Source organism: Panulirus ornatus, chromosome 29, assembly GCF_036320965.1.
Source record: "Panulirus ornatus isolate Po-2019 chromosome 29, ASM3632096v1, whole genome shotgun sequence".
In the NCBI taxonomy this organism is placed as follows: domain Eukaryota; kingdom Metazoa; phylum Arthropoda; class Malacostraca; order Decapoda; family Palinuridae; genus Panulirus; species Panulirus ornatus.
In genome coordinates this window covers 8,464,612-8,492,199 of record NC_092252.1, presented here as the reverse complement: position 1 = coordinate 8,492,199, position 27,588 = coordinate 8,464,612, and the positions used below count along the sequence as shown (strand labels likewise).

Genomic DNA, 27,588 nt, shown 5'->3' with positions numbered 1-27,588 from the left:
TGTAGGTGTCAGCAGTCTGAAGAACGACTACAGTGTTGTCCAGGGAGAAAGAGCAGAAACTAAGCATTACCAAGATTCCCTGAAACTTGAGGGTGAGTTCACCAGCTCCACGTCTAGCAAGGAGACGTACCATAAACACGAATCAGTTTCACACTCGGAGCGCGTTATACACGAAGACAACATGAGGATTGAGGGTGATATCGAGACACTGAAGTCTTCCTCTCACTCTGAATACTACGAAAAATCTGGTGACAAGCCCAAACTACAGCGAAAGAAGACTTGGACCAAACTGGAGGGAGATATGTACATGAACCGTTCCAGTGAGGAGTACCAGGCATATCAGCAGACAGAGAAGACCCAGGTTACTAAACATGAAGATAACTTGAGGATGGAGGGAACGTTTGAGGGAAAAACGAGGGAATCCCTGACAATGAAAGGTGACAGAGCCCCTACCAAACGTCATCCAGATAACCTAAAACTAGAAGGAACGTTTGAGGGGAAACCATCAGAGGGTACCCCTCTTGGTGAGAGAGCTCCAACAAAGAAACACCCAGATAATCTCAAACTGGAAGGCGACTTCGAAGGCAAGCCTGTCGAAGGAGCTCCGGATGGCGAGCGGGCAGAAATCAAACGTTACCCAGACAACTTGAAGCTCTCTGGCGACTTTGAGGCTCGTCCAGTTGAGGGAGTGACCATGGCTGACAGGGAGCAAATAAAGAGATATCCAGACAATCTTCGCATGGAGGGTGAGTTTACAGGACGTTCTCGCAGCCGAAGCCCAGTGAAAGGAGAACGTGCTATGCCAAAACGCCATCCCGACAATCTGAAAATGGAAGGCACGTTCGAGGGGATGGACAGAAGTAAAAGCCCCTCGAAGGGTGAGCGCGTTTCTCCCAAGAAGCACCCTGACAACCTGAAGGTTGAAGGAGACTTCCTAGGCAGGTCACCTGAATCTGCACCAAAAGGAGAACGTGCTGCCATCAAGAAACATCCTGACAATCTGAAGATGGAGGGAGATTTCGAACCGAAGCCAAGAGGTCGAAGTCCAATTAAAGGCGAAAGAGCAAAAACAAAGAAGCACCCAGACAATCTTAAGGTTGAGGGAGATTTTGAAGGAAAGCCTAAGGAAGGAATTCCAAAGGGAGACAGAGCAGTCGTAAAGAAACACGAAGATAACCTTAAGATGGAGGGCACCCTTGTAGTGAGGGAGCGTAGCAAGAGTCCAACGAAGGGAGAGAGAGCTCAGATCAAGAAACATCCTGACAATCTCAAACTCCAGGGAGATTTCGAGGGCAAACCTAGCGACACCGCTCCTCTTAGAGGGGAGAGAGCCAAAGTAATTCGTCACGAGGATCAGCTTCACATGGAGGGGGAGTTCAATGTAGAAAGAAAAGAACAGGTGGTATTCAGAGGCGAAAGAGCTGAAATACAGAGACATGAGGATTCATTGAGGATGGAGGGTAGCTTTACAGGCAAAGAATATGAATACCAGAAATTCCAAGGAGAAAGAGCCCAGGTGGTGAAGCACGAGGACAACCTGAGGATGCAAGGTGAGTTCATGGCTCCTGAACCTGAAAAGGCTCCTATGGGAGTCAGGGAACCAATGAAGAAATACCCAGACAACATCAAATTATCTGGAGACTTTACGGGCAAGCCACGCGAAGACGCCCCATATGGAGAGAGAGCGCCAATCAAGAAACATCCCGACAACCTCCGTATGACTGGTGAATTCCAAGGCAAAGAAGAAGATTACAGGATCATCAAGGGCCAGAGAGTGGAAGTCGTGCGACATGAAGACAATCTACGCATGGAAGGAGAGTTCATCGGCAAGGAATACGAACAGGTAACAGTTGGTGAAAGGGCTTCCGTCAAGAGACACCCAGATAACCTACGCATGGATGGGGAATTCACGGGTAAACCCAGAGAAGACGCTCCACACGGAGAAAGGGCACCGACCAAGAGGCATCCCGACAACCTCCGAATGGAAGGCGACTTCTCTGCACCAAGACCAGAGGAGGCACCAAGGGCGGATCGGGCACCAGTGAAAAGACATCCTGACAACTTGTATATGACAGGAGACTTTCGTGGAAAAGAAGATGAGTATAAAGTCACCAAGGGTGAAAGAGTGGAAGTGGTTCGACGAGAGGATAACTTACGGATGGAAGGGGAATTCATCGGGAAAGAATATGAGCAGATTACAATTGGTGAACGAGCGTCATACAAGAAACATTCCGATAACCTTCGTATGGTAGGAGACTTTTATGCACCATCGCCCGAAGAAGCTCCAAGAGGCGAACGAGCTCCAGTCAAGAGACATCCTGATAACTTGACAATGGCCGGAGACTTTGAAGGAAAGCCTCGAGAAGATGCTCCTCATGCAGAGAGAGCCCCAGTCAGAAAGCATCCTGACAACCTTCGCATGGATGGAGACTTCTATGCTCCAAAACCTGGCGAGGCTCCTCGAGGGGAACGTGCTCCTGTCAAGAAACATCCAGACAACCTTAAGATGGTTGGAGACTTCGAAGGAAAGCCTCGAGAAGATGCTCCTCATGCTCAACGAGAACCTGTCAAGAAACACCCAGACAACCTTCGAATGGATGGAGACTTCTATGCCCCCAAACCTGGCGAGGCCCCAAGAGGAGAACGTGCTCCTGTCAAGAAACATCCAGACAACCTTAAGATGGTTGGAGACTTTGAAGGAAAGCCTCGAGAAGACGCTCCTCATGCTCAAAGAGAACCTGTCAAGAGACATCCAGACAATCTCCGCATGGATGGAGACTTCTACGCTCCATCACCCGAGGATGCTCCTCGAGGTGAACGTGCTCCTGTCAAGAAACATCCAGACAACCTTAAGATGGTTGGAGACTTTGAAGGAAAGCCACGTGAAGATGCTCCATATGCAGAGAGAGCTCCTGTCAAGAAACATCCCGACAATCTTCGAATGGATGGAGACTTCTATGCTCCAAAACCTGGCGAGGCTCCTCGAGGAGAACGAGCTCCTGTCAAGAAACATCCAGACAACCTTAAGATGGTTGGAGACTTTGAAGGAAAGCCTCGAGAAGACGCTCCTCATGCTCAAAGAGAACCTGTCAAGAAACATCCAGACAATCTCCGCATGGATGGAGACTTCTACGCTCCATCACCTGAGGATGCTCCACGGGGTGAGCGAGCTCCTATCAAGCGACACACTGATAATCTACGCATGACTGGAGAATTCCAAGGGAAGGAAGAAGAGTACAGGATTGTTCGAGGTGAGAGGGTTGAAGTGGTGCGCCGTGATGACAACCTGCGCATGGAAGGAGAGTTTATTGGCAAAGAATATGAGGAGGTCACAATAGGAGAACGTGCACCAATTAAGAGACACCCTGACAATCTTCGGATGGTTGGAGATTTCACTGGTAAACCTCGTGAGGAAGCACCGTATGCAGAGAGGGCTCCTGTTAAAAGGCATCCTGACAACCTTCGTATGGATGGTGACTTTTATGCACCAACACCTGGCGAGGCTCCACGTGGGGAACGTGCTCCTACAAAGAGACATCCTGACAACTTAATCATGGCTGGAGATTTTGAAGGAAAGCCACGTGAAGATGCACCTTATGCAGACAGAGTCCCTGTCAAGAAACACCCAGACAACCTCCGCATGGATGGAGACTTCTATGCTCCATCACCTGAGGATGCACCTCGAGGTGAACGTGCTCCTGTCAAGAAACATCCAGACAACCTTAAGATGGTTGGAGACTTCGAAGGAAAGCCTCGAGAAGATGCTCCTCATGTTCTAAGAGAACCCGCCAAGAAACATCCAGACAATCTTCGAATGGACGGAGACTTCTATGCTCCAAAACCTGGCGAGGCTCCTCGAGGGGAACGTGCTCCAGTCAAGAAACATCCAGACAACCTTAAGATGGTTGGAGACTTCGAAGGAAAGCCTCGAGAAGATGCTCCTTATGCTCAACGAGAACCTGTCAAGAAACATCCAGACAACCTTCGCATGGATGGAGACTTCTATGCTCCAAAACCTGGCGAGGCCCCAAGAGGAGAACGAGCTCCTGTCAAGAAGCATCCAGACAACCTTAAGATGGTTGGAGACTTCGAAGGAAAACCTCGAGAAGATGCTCCTCATGCTCAACGAGAACCTGTCAAGAAACACCCGGACAACCTTCGCATGGATGGAGACTTCTACGCTCCATCACCTGAGGATGCTCCACGAGGTGAACGTGCTCCTGTCAAGAAACATCCAGACAACCTTAAGATGGTTGGAGACTTTGAAGGAAAGCCACGTGAAGATGCTCCATATGCAGAGAGAGCTCCTGTCAAGAAACATCCCGACAATCTTCGAATGGATGGAGACTTCTATGCTCCAAAACCTGGCGAGGCTCCTCGAGGAGAACGAGCTCCTGTCAAGAAACATCCAGACAACCTTAAGATGGTTGGAGACTTTGAAGGAAAGCCTCGAGAAGACGCTCCTCATGCTCAAAGAGAACCTGTCAAGAAACATCCAGACAACCTTCGCATGGATGGAGACTTCTACGCTCCATCACCTGAGGATGCTCCACGGGGTGAGCGAGCTCCTATCAAGCGACACACTGATAATCTACGCATGACTGGAGAATTCCAAGGGAAGGAAGAAGAGTACAGGATTGTTCGAGGTGAGAGGGTTGAAGTGGTGCGCCGTGATGACAACCTACGTATGGAAGGAGAGTTTATTGGCAAAGAATATGAGGAGGTCACAATAGGAGAACGTGCACCAATTAAGAGACACCCTGACAATCTTCGGATGGTTGGAGATTTCACTGGTAAACCTCGTGAGGAAGCACCGTATGCAGAGAGGGCTCCTGTTAAAAGGCATCCTGACAACCTTCGTATGGATGGTGACTTTTATGCACCAACACCTGGCGAGGCTCCACGTGGGGAACGTGCTCCTACAAAGAGACATCCTGACAACTTAATCATGGCTGGAGATTTTGAAGGAAAGCCACGTGAAGATGCACCTTATGCAGACAGAGTCCCTGTCAAGAAACACCCAGACAACCTCCGCATGGATGGAGACTTCTATGCTCCATCACCTGAGGATGCTCCTCGAGGTGAACGTGCTCCTGTCAAGAAACATCCAGACAACCTTAAGATGGTTGGAGACTTCGAAGGAAAGCCTCGAGAAGATGCTCCTCATGTTCAAAGAGAACCCGCCAAGAAACATCCAGACAATCTTCGAATGGACGGAGACTTCTATGCTCCAAAACCTGGCGAGGTACCTCGAGGGGAACGTGCTCCTGTCAAGAAACATCCAGACAACCTTAAGATGGTTGGAGACTTCGAAGGAAAGCCTCGAGAAGATGCTCCTCATGCTCAACGAGAACCTGTCAAGAAACACCCAGACAACCTCCGCATGGATGGAGATTTCTATGCCCCATCACCCGAGGATGCTCCTCGAGGTGAACGTGCTCCTGTCAAGAAACATCCAGACAACCTTAAGATGGTTGGAGACTTCGAAGGTAAGCCTCGAGAAGATGCTCCATATGCAGAGAGAGCCCCTGTCAAGAAACACCCTGACAATCTTCGAATGGATGGAGACTTCTATGCTCCAAAACCTGGCGAAGCCCCAAGAGGAGAACGTGCTCCTGTCAAGAAACATCCAGACAACCTTAAGATGGTTGGAGACTTCGAAGGAAAACCTCGAGAAGATGCTCCTCATGCTCAACGAGAACCTGTCAAGAGACATCCAGACAACCTTCGAATGGATGGAGACTTCTACGCCCCAAAACCTGAAGATGCTCCACGAGGAGAACGTGCTCCTGTCAAGAAACATCCAGACAACCTTAAGATGGTTGGAGACTTTGAAGGAAAGCCACGTGAAGATGCTCCATATGCAGAGAGAGCTCCTGTCAAGAAACACCCTGACAATCTTCGAATGGATGGAGACTTCTATGCTCCAAAACCTGGCGAAGCCCCAAGAGGAGAACGAGCTCCTGTCAAGAAACATCCAGACAACCTTAAGATGGTTGGAGACTTCGAAGGAAAACCACGAGAAGATGCTCCTCATGCTCAACGAGAACCTGTCAAAAGACATCCAGACAACCTTCGAATGGATGGAGACTTCTATGCTCCATCACCTGAGGATGCTCCACGAGGAGAACGTGCTCCTGTCAAGAAACATCCAGACAACCTTAAGATGGTTGGAGACTTCCAAGGAAAGCCTCGAGAAGATGCTCCTCATGCTCAAAGAGAACCTGTCAAGAGACATCCAGACAATCTCCGCATGGATGGAGACTTCTACGCTCCATCACCTGAGGATGCTCCACGGGGTGAGCGAGCTCCTATCAAGCGACACACTGATAATCTACGCATGACTGGAGAATTCCAAGGGAAGGAAGAAGAGTACAGGATTGTTCGAGGTGAGAGGGTTGAAGTGGTGCGCCGTGATGACAACCTACGTATGGAAGGAGAGTTTATCGGCAAAGAATATGAGGAGGTCACAATAGGAGAACGTGCACCAATTAAGAGACACCCTGACAATCTTCGGATGGTTGGAGATTTCACTGGTAAACCTCGTGAGGAAGCACCGTATGCAGAGAGGGCTCCTGTTAAAAGGCATCCTGACAACCTTCGTATGGATGGTGACTTTTATGCACCAACACCTGGCGAGGCTCCACGTGGGGAACGTGCTCCTACAAAGAGACATCCTGACAACTTAATCATGGCTGGAGATTTTGAAGGAAAGCCACGTGAAGATGCACCTTATGCAGACAGAGTCCCTGTCAAGAAACACCCAGACAACCTCCGCATGGATGGAGACTTCTATGCTCCATCACCTGAGGATGCACCTCGAGGTGAACGTGCTCCTGTCAAGAAACATCCAGACAACCTTAAGATGGTTGGAGACTTCGAAGGAAAGCCTCGAGAAGATGCTCCTTATGCAGAGAGAGCTCCTGTCAAGAAACACCCCGACAATCTTCGAATGGACGGAGACTTCTATGCTCCAAAACCTGGCGAGGCTCCTCGAGGGGAACGTGCTCCAGTCAAGAAACATCCAGACAATCTTAGGATGGTTGGAGACTTCGAAGGAAAGCCTCGAGAAGATGCCCCATATGCACAAAGAGAACCTGTCAAGAAACATCCTGACAATCTCCGCATGGATGGTGACTTCTATGCTCCATTACATGAAGATGCTCCTCGAGGTGAACGTGCTCCTGTCAAGAAACATCCAGACAACCTTAAGATGGTTGGAGACTTTGAAGGAAAGCCACGTGAAGATGCTCCATATGCACAAAGAGCTCCTGTCAAGCGACATCCAGACAATCTTCGCATGGATGGAGACTTTTATGCTCCAATTCCTAGAGACGCTCCACGAGGAGAACGTGCTCCAGTCAAGAAACATCCAGACAACCTTAAGATGGTTGGAGACTTTGAAGGAAAGCCTCGAGAAGATGCTCCATATGCACAAAGAGAACCTGTCAAGAAACATCCCGACAATCTCCGAATGGATGGTGATTTCTATGCTCCATTACATGAAGATGCTCCACGAGGGGAACGTGCTCCAGTCAAGAAACATCCTGACAACCTTAAGATGGTTGGAGACTTTGAAGGAAAGCCACGTGAAGATGCTCCATATGCAGAGAGAGCTCCTGTCAAGCGACATCCAGACAATCTTCGCATGGACGGTGACTTCTATGCTCCAACACCTGGAGATGCGCCTAGAGGTGAGCGTGCTCCCATTAAGAAACATCCTGACAATCTTAGGATGGCTGGAGACTTCGAAGGAAAGCCTCGAGAAGATGCCCCATATGCCCAAAGAGAACCTGTCAAGCGACATCCAGACAATCTTCGCATGGATGGAGACTTCTATGCTCCAAAACCTGGCGAGGCTCCTCGAGGGGAACGTGCTCCTGTCAAGAAACATCCAGACAACCTTAAGATGGTTGGAGACTTCGAAGGAAAGCCTCGAGAAGATGCTCCTCATGCTCAACGAGAACCTGTCAAGAAACACCCCGACAACCTTCGCATGGATGGAGACTTCTATGCTCCAACACCTGAAGATGCTCCACGCGGAGAACGAGCACCCGTCAAGCGGCATGTTGACAACCTCCGCATGACGGGAGACTTCCAAGGCAAAGAAGAAGAATACACGGTCGTGCGTGGAGAGAGAGTACAGGTGACCAGAAGGGAGGATAACCTGCGAATGGAGGGAGAGTTCATCGGCAAGGAGTACGAACAAATCACAACCGGAGAACGAGCCACAATCAAGAGGCAGGAAGATAACCTTCGAATGGAAGGGGACTTTACGGGAAAGCCTCGCGAGGATGCGCCACACGCCGAGAGGGCCCCTGTCAAGAAACACCCCGACAACCTCAGAATGGATGGGAAGTTCTATGCACCGACTCCAGAAGAGGCTCCACGAGGTGAGCGTGCTCCCGTCAAGAAACATCCCGACAACCTTAAGATGGCCGGGGACTTTGAAGGTAAACCCCGTGAAGATGCTCCACATGTACAAAGGAGCCCCGTCAAGAAACATCCAGACAATCTTACAATGGACGGAGAGTTCTATGCACCAAAGCCCGGAGAAGCCCCACGAGGGGAACGTGCTCCTGTCAAGAAACATCCTGACAACCTAAGGATGACTGGAGATTTCGAAGGGAAACCACGCGAAGACGCACCATATGCTGAAAGGGCCCCGGTCAAGAAACATCCTGACAATCTCAGAATGGACGGCGACTTCTATGCACCAAGGCCTGAAGACGCTCCCAGGGGTGAACGAGCCCCAATCAAGAAACATCCCGACAACCTCAAAATGGCAGGTGATTTCGTCGGCAAGCCACGGGAGGATGCTCCCCATGTGCAAAGAGTTGAAGGCAAAAGACATCCAGACAACCTTTACATGGAGGGCGACTTTATTGCTCCCACACCTGAAGAAGCTCCGCGCGGCGAGCGTGCGCCTGTCAAACGGCACGTCGATAATCTACGCATGACCGGAGAATTCCAGGGTAAAGAAGAGGAGTACATGGTTGTTCGAGGAGAGAGGGTTGATGTAATTCGGCGTGAAGACAATCTGCGTATGGAAGGAGAGTTTATCGGCAAGGAATATGAGCAGGTTACAGTGGGAGAACGAGCAACTGTTAAGAGACATCCTGATAACCTTCGCATGGTTGGAGACTTTGAGGGTAAGCCACGTGAAGATGCTCCTTATGCAGAGAGAGCTCCTGTCAAGAGACATCCAGACAATCTTCGTATGGACGGTGACTTCTATGCTCCAACACCTGGAGATGCCCCTAGAGGTGAGCGTGCTCCCATTAAGAAACATCCTGACAACCTTAAGATGGTTGGAGACTTCGAAGGAAAGCCTCGAGAAGATGCTCCTTATGCCCAGAGAGAACCTGTCAAGAAACATCCCGACAATCTTCATATGGATGGAGACTTTTATGCTCCAATTCCTAGAGACGCTCCACGAGGAGAACGTGCTCCAGTCAAGAAACATCCTGACAACCTTAAGATGGTTGGAGACTTTGAAGGAAAGCCTCGAGAAGATGCTCCATATGCACAAAGAGAACCTGTCAAGAAACATCCCGATAATCTCCGCATGGATGGTGACTTCTATGCTCCATTACATGAAGATGCTCCACGAGGTGAACGTGCTCCAGTCAAGAAACATCCTGACAACCTTAAGATGGTTGGAGACTTTGAAGGAAAGCCTCGAGAAGATGCTCCATATGCACAAAGAGAACCTGTCAAGAAACATCCCGATAATCTCCGCATGGATGGTGATTTCTATGCTCCATTACATGAAGGTGCTCCACGAGGGGAACGTGCTCCTGTCAAGAAACATCCTGACAACCTTAAGATGGTTGGAGACTTTGAAGGAAAGCCACGTGAAGATGCTCCATATGCAGAGAGAGCTCCTGTCAAGCGACATCCAGACAATCTTCGCATGGACGGTGACTTCTATGCTCCAACACCTGGAGATGCGCCTAGAGGTGAGCGTGCTCCCATTAAGAAACATCCTGACAACCTTAGGATGGCTGGAGACTTCGAAGGAAAGCCTCGAGAAGATGCTCCTCATGCTCAACGAGAACCTGTCAAGAAACATCCAGACAATCTTCGAATGGATGGTGATTTCTATGCTCCATTACATGAAGGTGCTCCACGAGGGGAACGTGCTCCTGTCAAGAAACATCCTGACAACCTTAAGATGGTTGGAGACTTTGAAGGAAAGCCACGTGAAGATGCTCCATATGCAGAGAGAGCTCCTGTCAAGCGACATCCAGACAATCTTCGCATGGACGGTGACTTCTATGCTCCAACACCTGGAGATGCGCCTAGAGGTGAGCGTGCTCCCATTAAGAAACATCCTGACAATCTTAGGATGGCTGGAGACTTCGAAGGAAAGCCTCGAGAAGATGCCCCATATGCCCAAAGAGAACCTGTCAAGAAACATCCCGACAATCTCCGCATGGATGGTGATTTCTATGCTCCATTACATGAAGGTGCTCCACGAGGGGAACGTGCTCCTGTCAAGAAACATCCTGACAACCTTAGGATGGTTGGAGACTTCGAAGGTAAGCCTCGAGAAGACGCTCCCTATGCAGAGAGAGTTAAGGGTAAGAAACACCCAGACAATCTTCACATGGAAGGAGATTTCGTCGCTCCTGAACCAGAGGAGGTTCGTCGTGGAGAACGAGCTCCCATAAAACGACACGACGACAACCTTCGCATGACTGGAGAATTCCACGGGAAGGAAGAGGAGTACAGGGTTGTTCGAGGGGAGCGAGTTGATGTAGTTCGACGTGAGGACAACCTGCGCATGGAAGGGGAGTTCATTGGCAAGGAATACGAACAAGTTACCAGGGGAGAGAGAGCCCCCGTGAAGAAACACCCAGACAACCTGCACATGGATGGCGTATTCTATGCTCCGACACCAGAAGATGCTCCGCGCGGTGAGCGTGCTCCAGTCAAGAAACATCCTGATCATCTGAGGCCGGAGGGTGACTTCGTCGGTCGCCCAAGGGATGAAGAGCTCCTCTACGGAGACAGAGCACAAATCAAACGTCACGAAGATAACCTCCGCATGGAAGGTGAGTGGGCGGGCCAGTCAAGCACACACTATGATTACCCTGTAGTCTCTGGAATCCGCAGTGAGGTTCATCGACGTGCTGATAACCTGAGGCAGGAGGGTGAATTTGTGGGCAAAACACAGTTTACTGATGATTACCAGCTCTACCAGACGCAGCGAGCCCAGACAATAAAACACACCGACAACCTTTCCATCGAGGGCAAATACCACCTCGACACCCTACAGAAAGATGAATATAAGGTCCACAAGGGAGTTCGAGCCGAAATCACGAAGCACAGTGACAACTTGCGCATGGAGGGAGAGTTTGTCGGACGCCAGCAAGATAAAGTCCATTTAAAGGGAGAACGCGCTTCCGTTGTTCACCATCCCGATCACCTTCGCACCGATGGGGAATTCGAGGGTAAACCGGTTGAGGAAGCTCCTCGTGGAGAGCGAGCACCCATCAAGAAACACCCGGACAACCTAAAGATGGAAGGAGCATTCGAAGGGAAACCCCAGGAAAGTCCTCTGAAAGGTGAGCGCGCTACGGTTAAGAAACACGAAGATTCACTCAAGATGGAGGGAAGCTTCGAAGGGCGTAGGAAGTCTGCAGTTACCAAAGGAGAGAGAGCCGAGGTCAGAAGGCACTCCGACAATCTCCGAATGGAAGGGGACATGACCTTTACGAAGGAAGAATCGGCTGTCAGAGGTGAAAGAGCAGAAATTTCTAAGCATACTGACAACCTCAGAATGGAAGGGGATCTTGAAGTAACGAAAACAACCTTCGCTACTAAAGGAGAGAGAGTAGATATAAAGAAACACGAAGACTCTCTGAAACTTGAAGGAGATATGCTCATCACCAAAAAGGAAATGGCAACAAAGGGAGAGAGGGCAGAGATTACAAAGCACGAAGATCACTTGAAGACTGGCGGAGAATTTGAAGGCAAGAAGAAAACGACCGTGCTAAAGGGAGAACGAGCCGAAATCAAGAAGCACAAAGATAATCTGAAAATGGAAGGAGACCTCACTATCGAAAAGAAAACGTCAGTCGTCAAAGGAGAGAGAGCTACCATAAAAAAGCACGAAGATTCGCTTAAAATGGAAGGCAAGTTTGAAGGAAGAAGGAAATCTACCACATTCGGCAAAGGTGAGAGAGCAGATGTGAAGAAACCAAAGGACAACCTCAAGCAAGAGGGCGAATTCTCCGGAACTCGCAAGACTACAGTTGTCAAGGGCGAGAGAGCTGAAGTTAAGAAACATGGAGACAACTTAAAAATGGAAGGAAAACTGGAAGTATCAAAGGAGACTAAGGTTGTCACAAAGGGAGAGCGAGCGGAGATCAAGAAACACGAAGACCATCTGAAAATGGAAGGCAGCTTTGAAGGCAGGAGAAAGAGCGCGTCGACTTTCAAAGGAGAACGTGTTGAAATCAGAAAGCACGAAGATAATTTGAAGATGGAAGGGAAGTTTGAAGGGTTCCAGAGGACAAGCACGCCCACCAAAGACGGCGTAAAGAGAAATGAAACCTTCAGAGTCAAGGGAGAGAGAGCACAAGTAAAGAAATACGAAGACAATTTGAAGATTGAGGGTGAGTTTTACAGCCAGTCACCCGATGTCAGTCCAATCAAAGGAGACAGAGCCGATGTAAAGAAACCAAAAGACAATCTTTCAGTTACCGGCAAATTTGAGGGGCGACCTAAGGATGCATCAGGAGTGGGTGAAAGGCCGCCACCATACAAATATGATGACAACCTCAAAATGGAAGGTGACTTTGAGGGACGTAGGAAGGGCTCACCAGGAAAAGGAGAACGCCTTCCCCAGAAGAAACATCCAGATAACCTCAAACTTGAAGGTGATGTTGAAGGACGCTCCAAAGACAGTCCTGGAGTGGGAGAGCGTCTTCCTCAGAAGCGGTATCCAGACAATCTAAAAATGGAAGGCAGTTTCGAAGGCAAGCCAAAAGAGAGCCCAGGGGCAGGTGATCGCCCAGGACAGAAGAGGTATCCTGATAATCTGAGACCCGAAGGGGACTTTGAAGGACGCCCAAGAGGCAGCCCTGGAGCTGGTGACCGTCTTCCACAGAAACGTTACCCAGACAACCTCAGAATTGAAGGCGACTTCGAGGGGAGACGCCGCTCTTCTGCAGTCAAAGGAGAAAGAGTCTCTCCAACTAAGCATGAAGATTCCTTGAGACTTGAGGGAGAGTTCAGCGCATCAAGAAGGGAGAGCAGCATGATAAACGGAAAGGTCGAGACGCAACAGACGCAAGACATTGCTGCAGCCGGAAGCAGCACAAGAACCCGGCGCGACACAGTTGTGCTGAAATCTGGAGAATCGGTAGCCACCAAAAAGGAGGAATCAACATCGCTCCAGAAGTCTAGCTCAGATAAAACCGATTCCAGCTCACACAAAGATGTAAAAACGATCGAGTCATACACTGCTGACGGCCGCAAAGTTACGAGGGTCATTACTAAAGAAAGCCGAGAGACCAAGTCAGCGACGCGGGCAGAATCTAGAGCCACAAGTGTGAAGACAACTTCTGAGCAGCGGAAGATCTCCTCCGCCGAAGCCAAAATAGAATCTTCGAGTACATCTGAGTCTAAGGAATCATCGACCGCCGGCTCTGTTACACACAAATCAAAGGCAAAGTCTCCACAGCCCGTAACCTCGCCTACAACACCCACAGGCCGAGGTCGACATAACCAGTCCTCCTTCTCCCTTGCCGAAGACGAGAGTGTCAAAATGGAAACTAAATCACGTTCCAGCGGTGTTCACAGGACATCCTCCAGTAGTCAGATAAGCCTAGATGCAAAATTAGAGTCATCAGCATCCACACGAGAAATGGCCTCATCTCTACGCCAAGCAGACGCCCTGGATCTTCGGGGCGGCAGTAAATCGGAGGCGACCCACGGAATAAGTCACACGACCCACGCCGCAGGTAGCACGACCCACGGCGTAAGTCACTCGTCCCACATAGCGGGCAATACCCAGGAAGAATACCGCAAATGGTCCGCGAATCACCAGCAGCAGAGTGAACAACGGAGAGTGTCCAGCAGCACCCGGACGGAGCAGAGAGTCTCGAGAGGACGTGGCAACTCCTCCTCCATCACCTTCCACTCTGAGTACGATCCCTGGCGAGACGCGACCATCACCCGACGGGGAGAGTGGCAGATCGTAACCCCGTGCCCAGCTTCCCTACTGGAGACCAACTCCTCGCCCTACAAACCCACACACACCGCCAAAGAACACAAATTCTATCTCCCTGTCGTCGAGTGAAGAGCTCCTGTAGCAAGACGTGGAAATGACCTGTGAATTTTACCTTTATATATATATATAGTGAAGAAAACTGACAATATATTTATCCGACGACCGTTAAGGTCTTGCATATGTTTCATTGTTTTCAACGCACAGTAATGCTCATTTCAACCTGTGATGTAACCGCCTTAATGACCGACTCCAGTGTTTAGACGATCTAAAAACAAAAAAGCTTCAAACTGTGATGACTTGAATTAGATGAAAGTGACGGACTAAGACTCCGAGTCTACCTAATCAGCCATCATGACAGCCATTTATAGTAGTACTAACGTAGTAGTTTACGACTGACGAAGGACATCACAGATTTGCTACTTATTTTTATATACTTAGGATAAGAGTATAATTTTCTAATCAAAAGAGATACGAAGACAATAATGATGTGTGCTTCTATATTAATTATGGTTTAGTGATTGAAAGGGATATATTTTAGTCACGTCCTGTAGTGTTAATATTACATGTAGTCACCCGACAGGCGGTGCTCTCGATCTGCTCTCGTCTGTTGAGATAGGGGACATCTCTTGACAGATGACAGTAGATGGCACCTGCCTGCCTCTTTGCCTCTGCCTAGGCCCAGCCTTGGCCTAAGGCAGACGGCTCGGCCCTTGCCAATGTTGTGACCGGCCGACTCAGCTGGTTGGCCCGGCCTCTTGCCCACTGCGGGTTCCCTTGCTGCGTCAAGGACCCGCTCGGCTATAGCTTTCTCAAAATGGTGCTTGGTTGTGTTACATAGTTTTATTTTAGAAAGGAAAAAAAATAATAATAGTCTCTGCGTCTATGCATTTTAGAGCATTTTATGTTATGAATCTCATGTTTACCACTCTGTTCTCCTATGACTCTTTGAAACGATGTGATAACTGTTAGGTGAGTTATCTTCATGTTGAAGCGAGGCATGAGTCTCGTCTACCTTTATGTTTGGAGCGAGACATGAGTCTCGTCTCCGAGTCCGTTGGTGCCATAGTCAGCTGAGAGGCGAGGATGTCAGGTCTCGCCGCCATCGAGTGTTCACAACAGCGACGGGCAGCAGCATACCCAAGCTTGAGACAAGGCAATAAATCTAAATTTATTGATCCTGAGTCTGTTTAAGTGCCCTGGGAAAAACGAAACCTTTATAAATTCTCCTCTACAACACTAATCCCTGAAGGTCATGTCTTCTATATTTTTTTCTTTCTTTCTTTCCTCCGTACACACAACCACGCGCACAAAACACGTCGTCTGCTTGCACAGCTCCACGCGTGCCGTACAGTTTCATCATTGCACAGTTATGGTTAAACCTTATATCTCACATGATTTTATGTGCATCACTTATGTGTGTATATAGTTCCTAACCGCGACATTCCAAAACTCACAAAAGCCGTCATGTTTTAAGGAAGACAAAAAAAGAAAAATTCCGTCCTACATCTTCCATCCAGCTGCGGTACGAGATATTCATCTCCCAACGGTCAAACCTCATGCATCAGGCAGCCACAGACTATATTCCTCTGTGCAACATTTTTTTTCTTAAAAGATGTCTCGGGTTTTGTGACTTTTGCAATGTACGTTTTCTTATATATTTTTTTTTCCTGATTTCTTTCTTTTCTTTTTTTTTAAATGATTATTATTTCCTGCGATTCCGATTTGTTTCCCTGATTTTCGCCTCTTCAAGTCTTGGGTTTGAGATGTTAACCGCTTCGTGGTCTCGCTCAGCTACGAAGCGTCGCTTCCTGCAACGCGCACACTGGAAGTTGCTTGTTTCTGTGCTTAATGTTATCATGTAACATTTATGAAGGAATCAAATGTGATATTACCGTTAGCCCAACAATAAAGTGCTTGCTTGTTTCCTCTTTAGTATGCTTGAGTACCTTCATTCTTCCCGCAAAGGAAGTACAGTAGACTTCTTTATTTTTCATGGTATATTTGATTTCTTATTATTATTTTTTTTTTGGCATAAATTTCATTGGCATGGCTATGAGCATTGCTGAATTATTTTATGTAAAATGTCCCATTCTTAACTTTCTACTTCCCACCTCGACCTGCGTATACCGGAGGTAAAACAGGAGAGAGTAGCTGTGATTTCTCAAACACAAGAAAGCAGGCCACTGCTCCACAGAAAAATAAAGTTATTTCTTAACAAATACTGAAAGCACTGATCCATCATGGAGGAGGAGAAAGAAATCAGACATAGACCCCATGAGCACGGTGAGAACAACCCTTGGGTATGATGAGCATTACCCTTTGACCTGACCCCTTAAGAATCAGGTCAAAGGTCATGCCATGCTACTACCCAAGGGCCATCCCGTCGTGCTACGGGGGGTTTAAGTACAGGTTAGATGTCTGGAGTGAAGGTCGGTGGAATCGAACACAGGAAAAAATCATCCCTACGAGCCATGAGAATATGTAATTGACGTGGCAAAAAACGGTACACGAAATTCATGGAGTTTTATACATGAAAGATCACATCTCTAAAATGTGACAGGTAAGGTCAGTGCTTCTAAACGTAAGTAGATCACGGCTGCCATGAACAAAATTACTTAAAATAGAACAAAACCTAACGTAAAAAAAAAAAATAAATAAAATCTAGTCACACACGACAAATGCAAACCCCCACACCTCACAACTATGAAAACATTTTCAATTTTCGACCGTCGCATCTCTTTCCTTGACAATATGGTCAAGAGAATCACACGCAGTAAGTTTACGTACGGTGGTGCACACAAAGAAACCTATTCTATACTCTACAACAACACATATCAAGTAGATGTACACGTGAACCGACGACCCATTACCCTGGGGAACCACACCTGCCGGCCAATGACCAAAGGTATCCCATGAGAGTGACGTTTGACAAATTACAAAAGAGGAGATGCAAGCCCGATATATTTCTGCACTTGATGCCCCACGAGCAAGATACAACTACGAGTCATCCTTGGTTAATAATACCATGCTGGTATATCCAATCATCCTCCTGAGCCAGACGGTACAACCCCGAGCACGACGGTACGACCCTTGATCACGAAGGTACACCCTTTTTGACCTCGAATGTACAACCTTTTTGAGCATAAGGGTGCGGTGGTCTGACCCTTGACCTGACCCGGAGCTGGTCTGGGTGAGGGCACGGCCATCATAACCAAGGGTCGTATTGTCGTGCCCAAAGGATTAAGATTAAACCATGAACCCTCGACTACAGCAATAATATATATATATATATATATATATATATATATATATATATATATATATATATATATATATATATATATATATATACTATGGAAAAATCATAACTTTTACAACGACTCTCCGATAACAGAAACTTAACAGATTTCCCCGACAGCTCTCGTCACTAAACCCGCTTCATACACACATACGTAAGACACACTCTCCTTCCATTATGCGTGACTCTGCTAGTGTTGCTAAGTAGCGTTGGCGCCCGGGGATGTATATAATGATAATCACACAGGTATTAACCACACTGAAGGCCGTCCTGAGCAGGAGTCATCCTCGTGACTCACATGGCCGCGTTTACACTCCTTTTTTTTTTTTTAAACTCTTTGGCCTACATTTTTCCTGTGGTATATGACGTGATACCCACACAACACACGACCTACTAGCAAACTTTGATGCATATCCACCGTACTGACATCTTCTCTGGACAAGAACTCTGCGACACTGGAACGCTGAAAGTTCGTCAATATCCATGATTTCCCCCACATTTCAAAAACTCCAAGTTCTTTAACACTTACCTCGCCGTCTTTCCACACTTAGACACAGCATGAGCCAGTAACTTTCCCCAGCATCTCTAGCATCTAATGACCCTTGAGAATATCCCTCATGTAATCAAAGCTCTCAATTCATCCCGTTATGTTGTCCGTCCGAAAATTCACGTTGATCCACATTCAGTGCCTCTTCTTATTTTCCCGAGCCATTTTACAACTCCATCTTCACCTCAGGCCACAGTCACTCAGGCTGGTCCGTTCGTGCTCCTCCACACCACAACATTTCCCTCTGCCTCTTAGACACTCCCCACCCTCCGCTGTACAAGTCTGCACCTTTCACCACGTGTCGTCCATACCACACTATCATCATCATTTCTCTCCATCTCGCATTTCCAGCTACTCTGTTTCTACCTGCTACTCTCATCACATACATCGTAAAGGACAACTTTACTAGCTGTCGTTATTGAAGCCCTCGCACTCCACGCACCCAACCTTAACTTTATTTTTTTATTTTTCAATAATGACCCGAGCCACGTTCACCCACTCTATGACAAGATCATCATCCATCAAAAGGCTCCAGCTTAGTCTGCACAGAGCACTACATGGGATTATGTTACCTTGTACACCAACTATATACGATAAAGCTGTGTATTACATGTATGTGATAACGAGTATTCAAGTAACATGTGAATGAACCCCAGTTCATAGAGTAAAACGCCAGGTAAACAATATGAATGTGAAAAGTAGATTGAATAACCTGTCACAAACACGAGTGAATAACATGCACGTAGTCAGTCTAAAAGAATAACTCGCATTTGATAAACATGACCTAACCTAATATCCTATATGTACAAACCCTGAGTGAATAAAGTACATGTGCTGAACCTGATTAAATAACCTACATATACAGAAAACAGTCAACACTGCATGCATGAGTCCACCCCCTCCTCTAACAACCCAACGGCAAATATCGTTCACGATGCGATAAAACCTGAAATGATCACATCCGCATTTACTAAATCCTCAGTGATCAATATCACGCTATGTATACGGGAGCGCTCGTGACAAGGGGTATGTATAATTCATGTGGTTAAGTTATCTACCATCCACTTCACGTGGTTATCTACCATCCACTTCACGTGGTTAAGTTATCTACCATCCTCTTCACGTGGTTATCTACCATCCACCTCACGTGGTTATCTACCATCCACTTCACGTGGTTAAGTTATCTACCATCCTCTTCACGTGGTTATCTACCATCCACCTCACGTGGTTATCTACCATCCACCTCACGTGGTTATCTACCATCCACTTCACGTGGTTAAGTTATATACCATCCTTTTCACGTGGTTAAGTTATCTACCATCCTCTTCACGTGGTTATCTACCATCCTCTTCACGTAGTTATCTACCATCCTCTGGCGAGGCTGAGGAGAGGAACCTACACCGAGACGATCCCGAGGAGGGAGGTGATAGGGCTGTTCACCCTCCCTCCGCATCATCAACGACACCAAGCCCCTACTGCTTGCTCCCTCCCTTGCGAGGAGGAGGAGGAGGAGGAGGAGGAGGAGGAGGAGCCAAGTGTACACACTAAACACAGAAAAACGATATTTCCCTCAAGAGTGCAACAACATACGTGACACTGCGGCACAACAAGAATTCTGGCGACGTCAAATAATGCACAACCGCGTGCACACATCCATGCTAGCGCAAACATACAACAACAGAGTGCCAAGAATTCCACATTCTTTAAAGCAATCAAAGACGATCTTACGTAACGCTCCAAAATGTATGCTTGGGCACACGCCAGTCAAGGGAAAGCCGATAAATCCCAGTTTACTAAGCCAGATCAGGTACTTACAGACTTCATCCATTAACTCACGCACATCCTTAAGGTCCAGGGAAATAAAGTGAAAAATATAGCCTTCCACACTTACGAAAATACTTTTTCCCATTTTTTCAGTATACTCACTAAGCTGATTCGTCGAGAAAACATATCACTATTAATAAAGAACATACACACAAATATATATTCTCTTTGACATAAAACAGGCGGGGGGAACCTTCCCAAGCACTTAAGAGTTAATAAAACACGACAGTAACATTAAACAGACAAGTTAGAAATGCCAATGTCGTCAAAACAAACCCACACACACACACACACACACACACAAATTAGATATATATAAATATCTTATATATATATATATATATATATATATATATATATATATATATATATATATATATATATATATATATATATACAAACGAATAAAATACATGACCACAGTTTTCGAAACGTATCGTTTGCTTGGTCAGGAAGTCTGCCAGCTACTGTGCCAGACCCTTCCGTGTGCTCTGAATCAATTCCTGTGATAACCATCATATCTCTATTACACCTTTTATCAAATCCTTTGGGCACGACGTGCGACCTCTGAACACACCCCGAGGTACCTAAGGGTAGTACCCTTGTGCTCCGGGGGTTAAATAAAAAGTATATGGCAAAGGTCTAATGATCATGAAAAGGCACGTTGAGAGAACGTGGAAGATAGCGACGTGCCTATTAGGGAAAAAGTATGGGCGCTGCAAGTCCCTAGTGAACACCTGAATGACACGACTCTCCTACTAGAAACGTATACATGAATCCGACTTTGAAGTCGACTTTTGTCTTCTGATTGCATTTTTTGCAAGTCATGATAAATACATAATAGAAATGTAGTACGGAAAACGAGGACATTACTTGGCAAGATCAATGTTAAGAATCGTTAAAATTACTGATGCACGTTTTACCCTTATCATATTTAATACTAAAAAAGAATTCGTTTTTGGCAATCTTTGCAGACAAAGCCGTAAGTTCAAAACTTCATTCAACATAAAATCTAAAGACAATTTATTCGTCTTTACTCATTCTTGGTAAAATCTTATATGAGATAAATCTTAGTGACATTGTTTAAACGTCTTATCAACGACCTATACCACAGCCTTTAATAAAAGTAGCACTGAGTCTCGACCACTGAAATCTGACCCTACATGGAATTTCAAAATGGAGTTAAGAAAATATATATATATATATATATATATATATATATATATATATATATATATATATATATATATATATATATATACCAAAATATCTACATATACACAAGTGTTATGCTGCTAAAAATTCGAGTATTTCTAAAATGCAAATACTATCAAATGGGAGAGACTTGCAACCATTAAAAAAAAGCTAATCCTGTCAAGAGAGAAATTATTCTTAAAGTAATTCTTAGAGTAGTTACATTTCATCTATATATTACATTAGTTTGTTGATATAATTCTTCCTTTCAGGAAAGATCTGCCAATTTTCAAAGCGTCGTCGTGGATGTCTTTATTCACTTTCCTAATGCACAGTAAATCGTTTATTTTACCAATATGTTTCGAAGTATGCAACTGTTGCCGTTTAATGCACCCCTACGAACACAGAATGGCATATATATATATATATATATATATATATATATATATATATATATATATATATATATATATATATATATATATATATATATATATATATATAACATCAAATCAGAGTGAGTGATCAAATCAGTATTCCTTATTTCATTATTCATCCTCACGTCTCGCGCGCAATCCAATGTTTATAGAGTGTAGCGTTGAGTCTATGGGAAGCATACCGTCCATCATTTAGAGTGACTCTGATAGGTTGCTGTTATCATTAAACGAGCGGAACTTTCAAAACCATGCTAAGCTGTTGTACGTACCCCATGTTATCATAATCTTACGAATTCCTTGAGATGATTCGTTAGCAAAGCCTCAGCTCAGTACTCAGGGCTGCTTGGGAAATCTGAGTCGGTAATTTGTTTTGAATTTCAGAAATTAGTCCAAAATAAATCAAGTAATATAAATAAACACTTCTTGTAACAACTGGCGCATTATGTTCCAGAAAATTTCCTAGATAAGGAAGAAGAGATTGTAGGTATCTGTGATTCCTATCTGGTTAATAATGATCCTCCTTGCATTTTGAGATGTTTGGATTGGCCAGTGTTCTTCCCTGCCTTAATAAGGAATCAAACGTTATAATTCTAAGAATTAAGATATAATTTCTTTTTTTCTGCATGGAATTTGGTAACATGTAAACTGAATTCCATCTGGTCTACCGTCATCAACCTCCCTATAATACGCATGTTTCCAGTGCCATGACCTGCCATAGAAACATTAGCCTTTCGTTATCAAGGGGAAAAAAAATAATCCCATAACACAATGACCCAGGAATCTGTGCGGGGATACCACCACTCAAAAACGGGAGGTCAAACTTTGCGGGATGGCCTTACGTCGATTCTTCCTAGTTTGTGACTGACCTTGTTATTCTATAGCGCACACATACGTGACTTGACTACTGATCAGTTCAAATCGCCAGGCTCCCTTGTGATGCATCACTGTCTTGCTTTTGTGCATGAGATGAATTAATGAGATTTGTTTTACAAACATCGATGCTTTCAAAAGAAACAAAAAATATACGATCAAACGATTAAGGAAATGCCAGGCTAAAATCAGAGACGCACGGTCTGATCATTATAAAAAATTTCGGAGAAGTCTTCTCGTGGAGAACCACAATCCTACTGGCCTCAGAAGTGTCTGTGCGTCCTTTCTCGCACGTGCCTTTTGTGAGTGTGTGTGTGTGTGTGTGTGTGTGTGTGCTTCCAAACTAACCAGCGTAAATACCGAAAAAAAAAAAAAGGTAGCCCTCCCTATCTTCCTTCCCTAACTGTTCCCCCGGGCAAATTACAAGAATGAACCAATTAATGCTAGGACGCTACACATCATCTACAAGTTTTGATATCGGAATTATACTGACGTAAATAATGTCCAAGGTATAATTATACAAGTCTAATCAACCAACCTTGCCAAATTCCCAACCAGGAGGCTCCGCTCCAGCCTAGCCTTAACCATTGTAACCCTAAACAGGTGACAATGTCTATTATATAAATGATATCTATAGTGTAGTTCTGTAAATGCCATACCAATCAAAATGATCTAATGAAATTCAAAACTAGGGAAGAGCACTTAATCGTCTGGGGAAAAAAAGCACTCAAAAATATCTATGTATATCCTATCCAGGTTGAGTAGTGAACCATTTTCTTTTCTATTTTACACCTAATCAGCATTTTCCTTGATCCTCTTTTAACAAATATAAATGATACTACTATATACCTTCGAAACTTAAGCAGATGTAAAATAACCTACCGTAATGCTTTCAAATTCCATCTATGCTTTTCAGATGAGCGCAAAATGTGACTAATATAAGAATGGCATCTACTCTGAAATAATAATAATAATAATAATAATAATAATAATAATAATAATAATAACAATAATAATATACATGTGTGTAAAGCCTATCTAGAATGATTGGTTAGCTACTGGGGTTTTAGGCATATTGATTGCCAAGGTCATTGAGTCCTTCAAGTTGTAACACCCAATCGAAAATCTTGAACACCTGCAAGTGCTCAAGATCTTTCCCACACTGATTACGCTCTCCTATGGCTTGTTGACGATGGATCTGTAAAATCAACTCAAGCTTCTCTTTACACAAATGTAAACTACTAACCTTATACTGGCCGACATACGAAATGTTGACACGGAAGTAGCTTCTAAACGATTTTTTTCACACGAGAGTCGGACGTTGCGACAGAATCACTGCTACCACAGAAACATCTGAAATTGAAGTTGTACTTAGACTGGGCATACTTACTGGGCAAAGTGATAGTGAGCGTTCTTTGAGGTCATTATACACTTCGTACCTAGAAATCTTTCTCCGCATATCTGCCTGAATACTCCGGTAAACCGGTAGTGACAAAACTATAAACATTTATATAAATCAAAGATCATGCTTACTAATCAAATCAAGCATCGAATAATTCATAAATCAAATGCAATTAAATACCAAAATTTCAGTAAGATGGGGAAGGTGGCAGAGAGAGAAATATTAAGAAATCTTATCATACACAGCTTCGAGCGTCAGTCAAACTGCCTTTTCAAATTAGTAGGTAACGTATGACTGAAAGGAACAACGTTTTAGGTTCTTCGACGCCATGAAAACGCTTTTTATGATATTTCCCAAATGCCTTACATCTGCGCTTGGCTGTCTACGGGGAAGGTGATGGCAGGGTATAAGCCCTGATGGGGCAAGTGGAAGGACTCCTACGCTGTATGAAAGGAGACTACTTACCTATCTACCGACTTACGAAAAAATTCTGCCAAAAGGTAGGGCTAGAGTTTCAGGTTTAAAGGAAGAGCGTTATAACGGAGGCACTGATTATCAAAGAGGTAGTGATGACGATACAGGAGTAGTCAAGAGTTCATAAGCACGAAATTAACTAAGCATAAGCTGAATTCAAATGAGTCGGCATATTTCAAAGTGATGCTCAGCAAGACTGACATGATACAAAAATTACAAGAAATCTTAAAAGATATTATTCGGTATTGTATCAAGGTTTGATTTAATGCATTCTAAGCTTCCTTGACGTGATACGTTTTTTTGCCCGCGGAGCAAGGTTAAAAGGGCGATCCCTCCAGTCCGTGCGACAGTCACGAAAAATACTCGATCGACACGAGGTAAGCAGACATAATTAATGATATAATATTTCTTCCCTTATAAAACGTGCTTTATTGCTCTAAAATCTGCGCTTTGATAGTTACAGTATCTTGTTACTGATAATAAACCCAGAAAAAAATATATACTGAACTTTGATCATAATGAAATACCTTCTAGCGTACAATGATTACTTGGAAAGTTGCTTGGTTTAATGTATTCTCCCCGGATAAAATGAAGTTCGTTTTCAAGTTAGTAAGTTTACCGTTTATGATGCTTCACTAGTGATCAGTGAAAAAGTTTTCTTGCATTTGGGATGAAACATGACCATAGGTGACAGCTCTTTGGAAGTTGCTAAGTAGTTCAGTTTCCCTGTGTTGTTTGCAACGTTGTTCTCGTGTAGAAAGATAATCAACCCGACCCTTTTTGTTGTTTTGCACTGCAACTTCAGTAAGTGAAGCTAATCAGATTCATAAAACTTCAAATGAAAAAAGAACAGCATTCTAGTTAGTATGATGAAGATGGACTTCTGAAACAAAAAATCGACAAGGGAAAATAATTTGATCATGATTATGGGAAGGAAAGCTTGTGCTACTGGGCTGTTTCTATTTCTTTTTCTTTACGAGTACATTAAATAACTCAGCGTATCACGTGCATTCATAAATGTCATCCAAGCTTCTTAAAAAAGAGATGAGAGAAAAACAGCCTTTTACGCTTCCTTACATCATGAGCGCTCTACAATCATTTAGCTAAACAACAGTACACAGCTAAAGAATTCAGTATCGCTAACTACTGGTTTGACAGCTACTTGATATGATGGTCTGAAGTATATAATTTTGCAATCATTTCTCAGTTACGTACGTGTATTTCTTCTAGCAGTGTGAAAGAGCGTACATACGGCAAGTGATGCAGCAAAACAAACAAAATATGAAGCAACACGAGTGTAAAACTCTCTCCCCGTAGAGTAGAAAAAGGTAATCGCAGTAAGGGAAATATGGTTACCATTTCGAAGATGATGGTGAATATGTTGGTAATCCTCCAATATTATGTCGACATTCGTGGAGAACAGAGCCTACAGCATAGGTGAAGTTGATCGTCTCCTTCGAATATCCTAGTGGCCGACAAGGAAAACAACACCAATGGTAAGCCTGATAACCGTAAACACTGCGTTTTGATTTTTTGCATCAATTTTCTAAGGACCGTCATTTCTCTCAGCGTGCCCTGTCACAGATGCATATATACCAGAGCACCCATGTTTTCCTCTTCCTTTTCAATGTTTTCTTGCTACATGAATCATCTATATGGTCTAAACGATGATGTCTTATATTCTCTATAAGAAACTTTTCGGGCAGGTGTCCAAAGAAGAACAAGAATTACAGACTCGACGATCAAACTGAAATCACCGCCACCTCCCTTCCAGGATGCTCCTAATGTAAACAAAACATACCAGATGTCTTTAAGAATATGAACATCAATAAAAATTATATACAATTATGTTTTTTGAAATTATGATATTATACTTACATCTTAAAACTAAATTTGATTTCTTGATTGGCTAGCTACTTTATTTTATATTAATATTTTCATCAACAAGTATGGATCTTGACTTGACCAGGGAACTTGACGCAAGCCAATGTCACGATACGTTCGTCTGAGCGATACGTTCTGGGAAAGATGATAACTTGTGGAAAAAACGACAGAAAACGGGGGAGTTGACGGAAAATAATAAGTGCGACGCCGCCTTTACTTTGTATCAATACATCATGGGTTTTGAACATAACATTCTATTCGAAGTATCGGTGATGGATCGTGGTCTACGTTCCATAACTGATTTTGTACAGCACAACTTTCTGTTTTACGTCGTTTTCTATAGTTATAACCTTTACTACGTCAGTTTATGAATCATTTTTCCTCAATCTTCTTTGAGAGGGCAATTTTAGATAAATCGAGCAAACTGTCTCGTGAGGATTACTGTGCCATATCAGAGTTATTCAAAAAGGAAATATTCATATGTGAACGGAATGCCAGTCATGTTTCATCTTTTAACAGCGCCAGTATCTCTGGCATTATCGTTTACTCTGCCGGAAGCTTATCAAATTTTACATAAAAGAAAAAAAAATGCTGCATATACACTCTTCGTGCACGTTGAACCAAAAATATTGGGCATTTTGATTCTTCCACGTACTCCAAGCTCATACGAAAAGTAAGTCGGGCCTGAGAGACGGATGAAGATACATCTGTATGTGCGCAAATATCTGTATGTGTGCATCAATAAGCCCGTATGCTGACGTTCAGCTTATGCATTATTCGCAACATGAACCTATTCTCAGTTCTGGAATAGTCGCGTCGGTTAACAAATTCAGGTCTTTCGCTGACCGTGTGTAGCACGGTACTCGTCAAAACTTGGATTCCTTCGTAGCCGTAGTTTTTTTTTTTCGTTTTCTTCGTAAACTTCCAGTTATGTACGAACACCAAGCCCAAGGTTGCCTCCTCCTGCAGCAGTTTATACCGCATAGGGAAAGCCCCATGGACGTACGGCAGTAGAATTTCGTTAAGGACCTTTTCATACCAAAGGACTCTAATCATTTCCCTGCTACTGACTAAAGCACTACCCTGAAGCTGAAGTAGCCCCTTAATAGGCAACACGAGGCTGTGCAATAACGATAACTCGGGAGGAACATCACTGTGGTCTTTAGGCCTTCATAATATACAAGTTTAAGTTTTGAGCGATGAACCGTCTTCTTCACACCTCTGTATCATCACAAACGTGGATGGTCCTGTAATCATCGCCTCCTGAATATTTCGAGGATCAAATTATCAATTTGTAAATCAGTGCATTCTTCAATGCTCCACTGTTGACCCCAGATGTTTTTCTTGAGTTTTATACGTAAAGCATAACTGGACCCCGATTTCATATAAATATAAGCCTTTCCTGCTTTCTGG

At 44.7% G+C, this 27,588-nt stretch overlaps 1 protein-coding gene across 2 annotated transcripts in view; it reads left to right on the top strand.

Annotated features, from left to right (window-relative positions):
* LOC139758060 (uncharacterized) overlaps positions 1-16,170 on the top strand; it is a 113,644-nt gene extending 97,474 nt beyond the window's left edge. For both annotated transcript variants that reach the window (XM_071679126.1, XM_071679125.1), the window contains one exon: positions 6-16,170. In XM_071679126.1, the coding sequence (XP_071535227.1) occupies positions 6-14,314 (14,309 nt within the window). In that variant the 3' untranslated portion in view covers positions 14,315-16,170. The remainder of the gene's footprint in view (positions 1-5) is intronic.
* Positions 16,171-27,588: the final 11,418 nt, after the last annotated feature.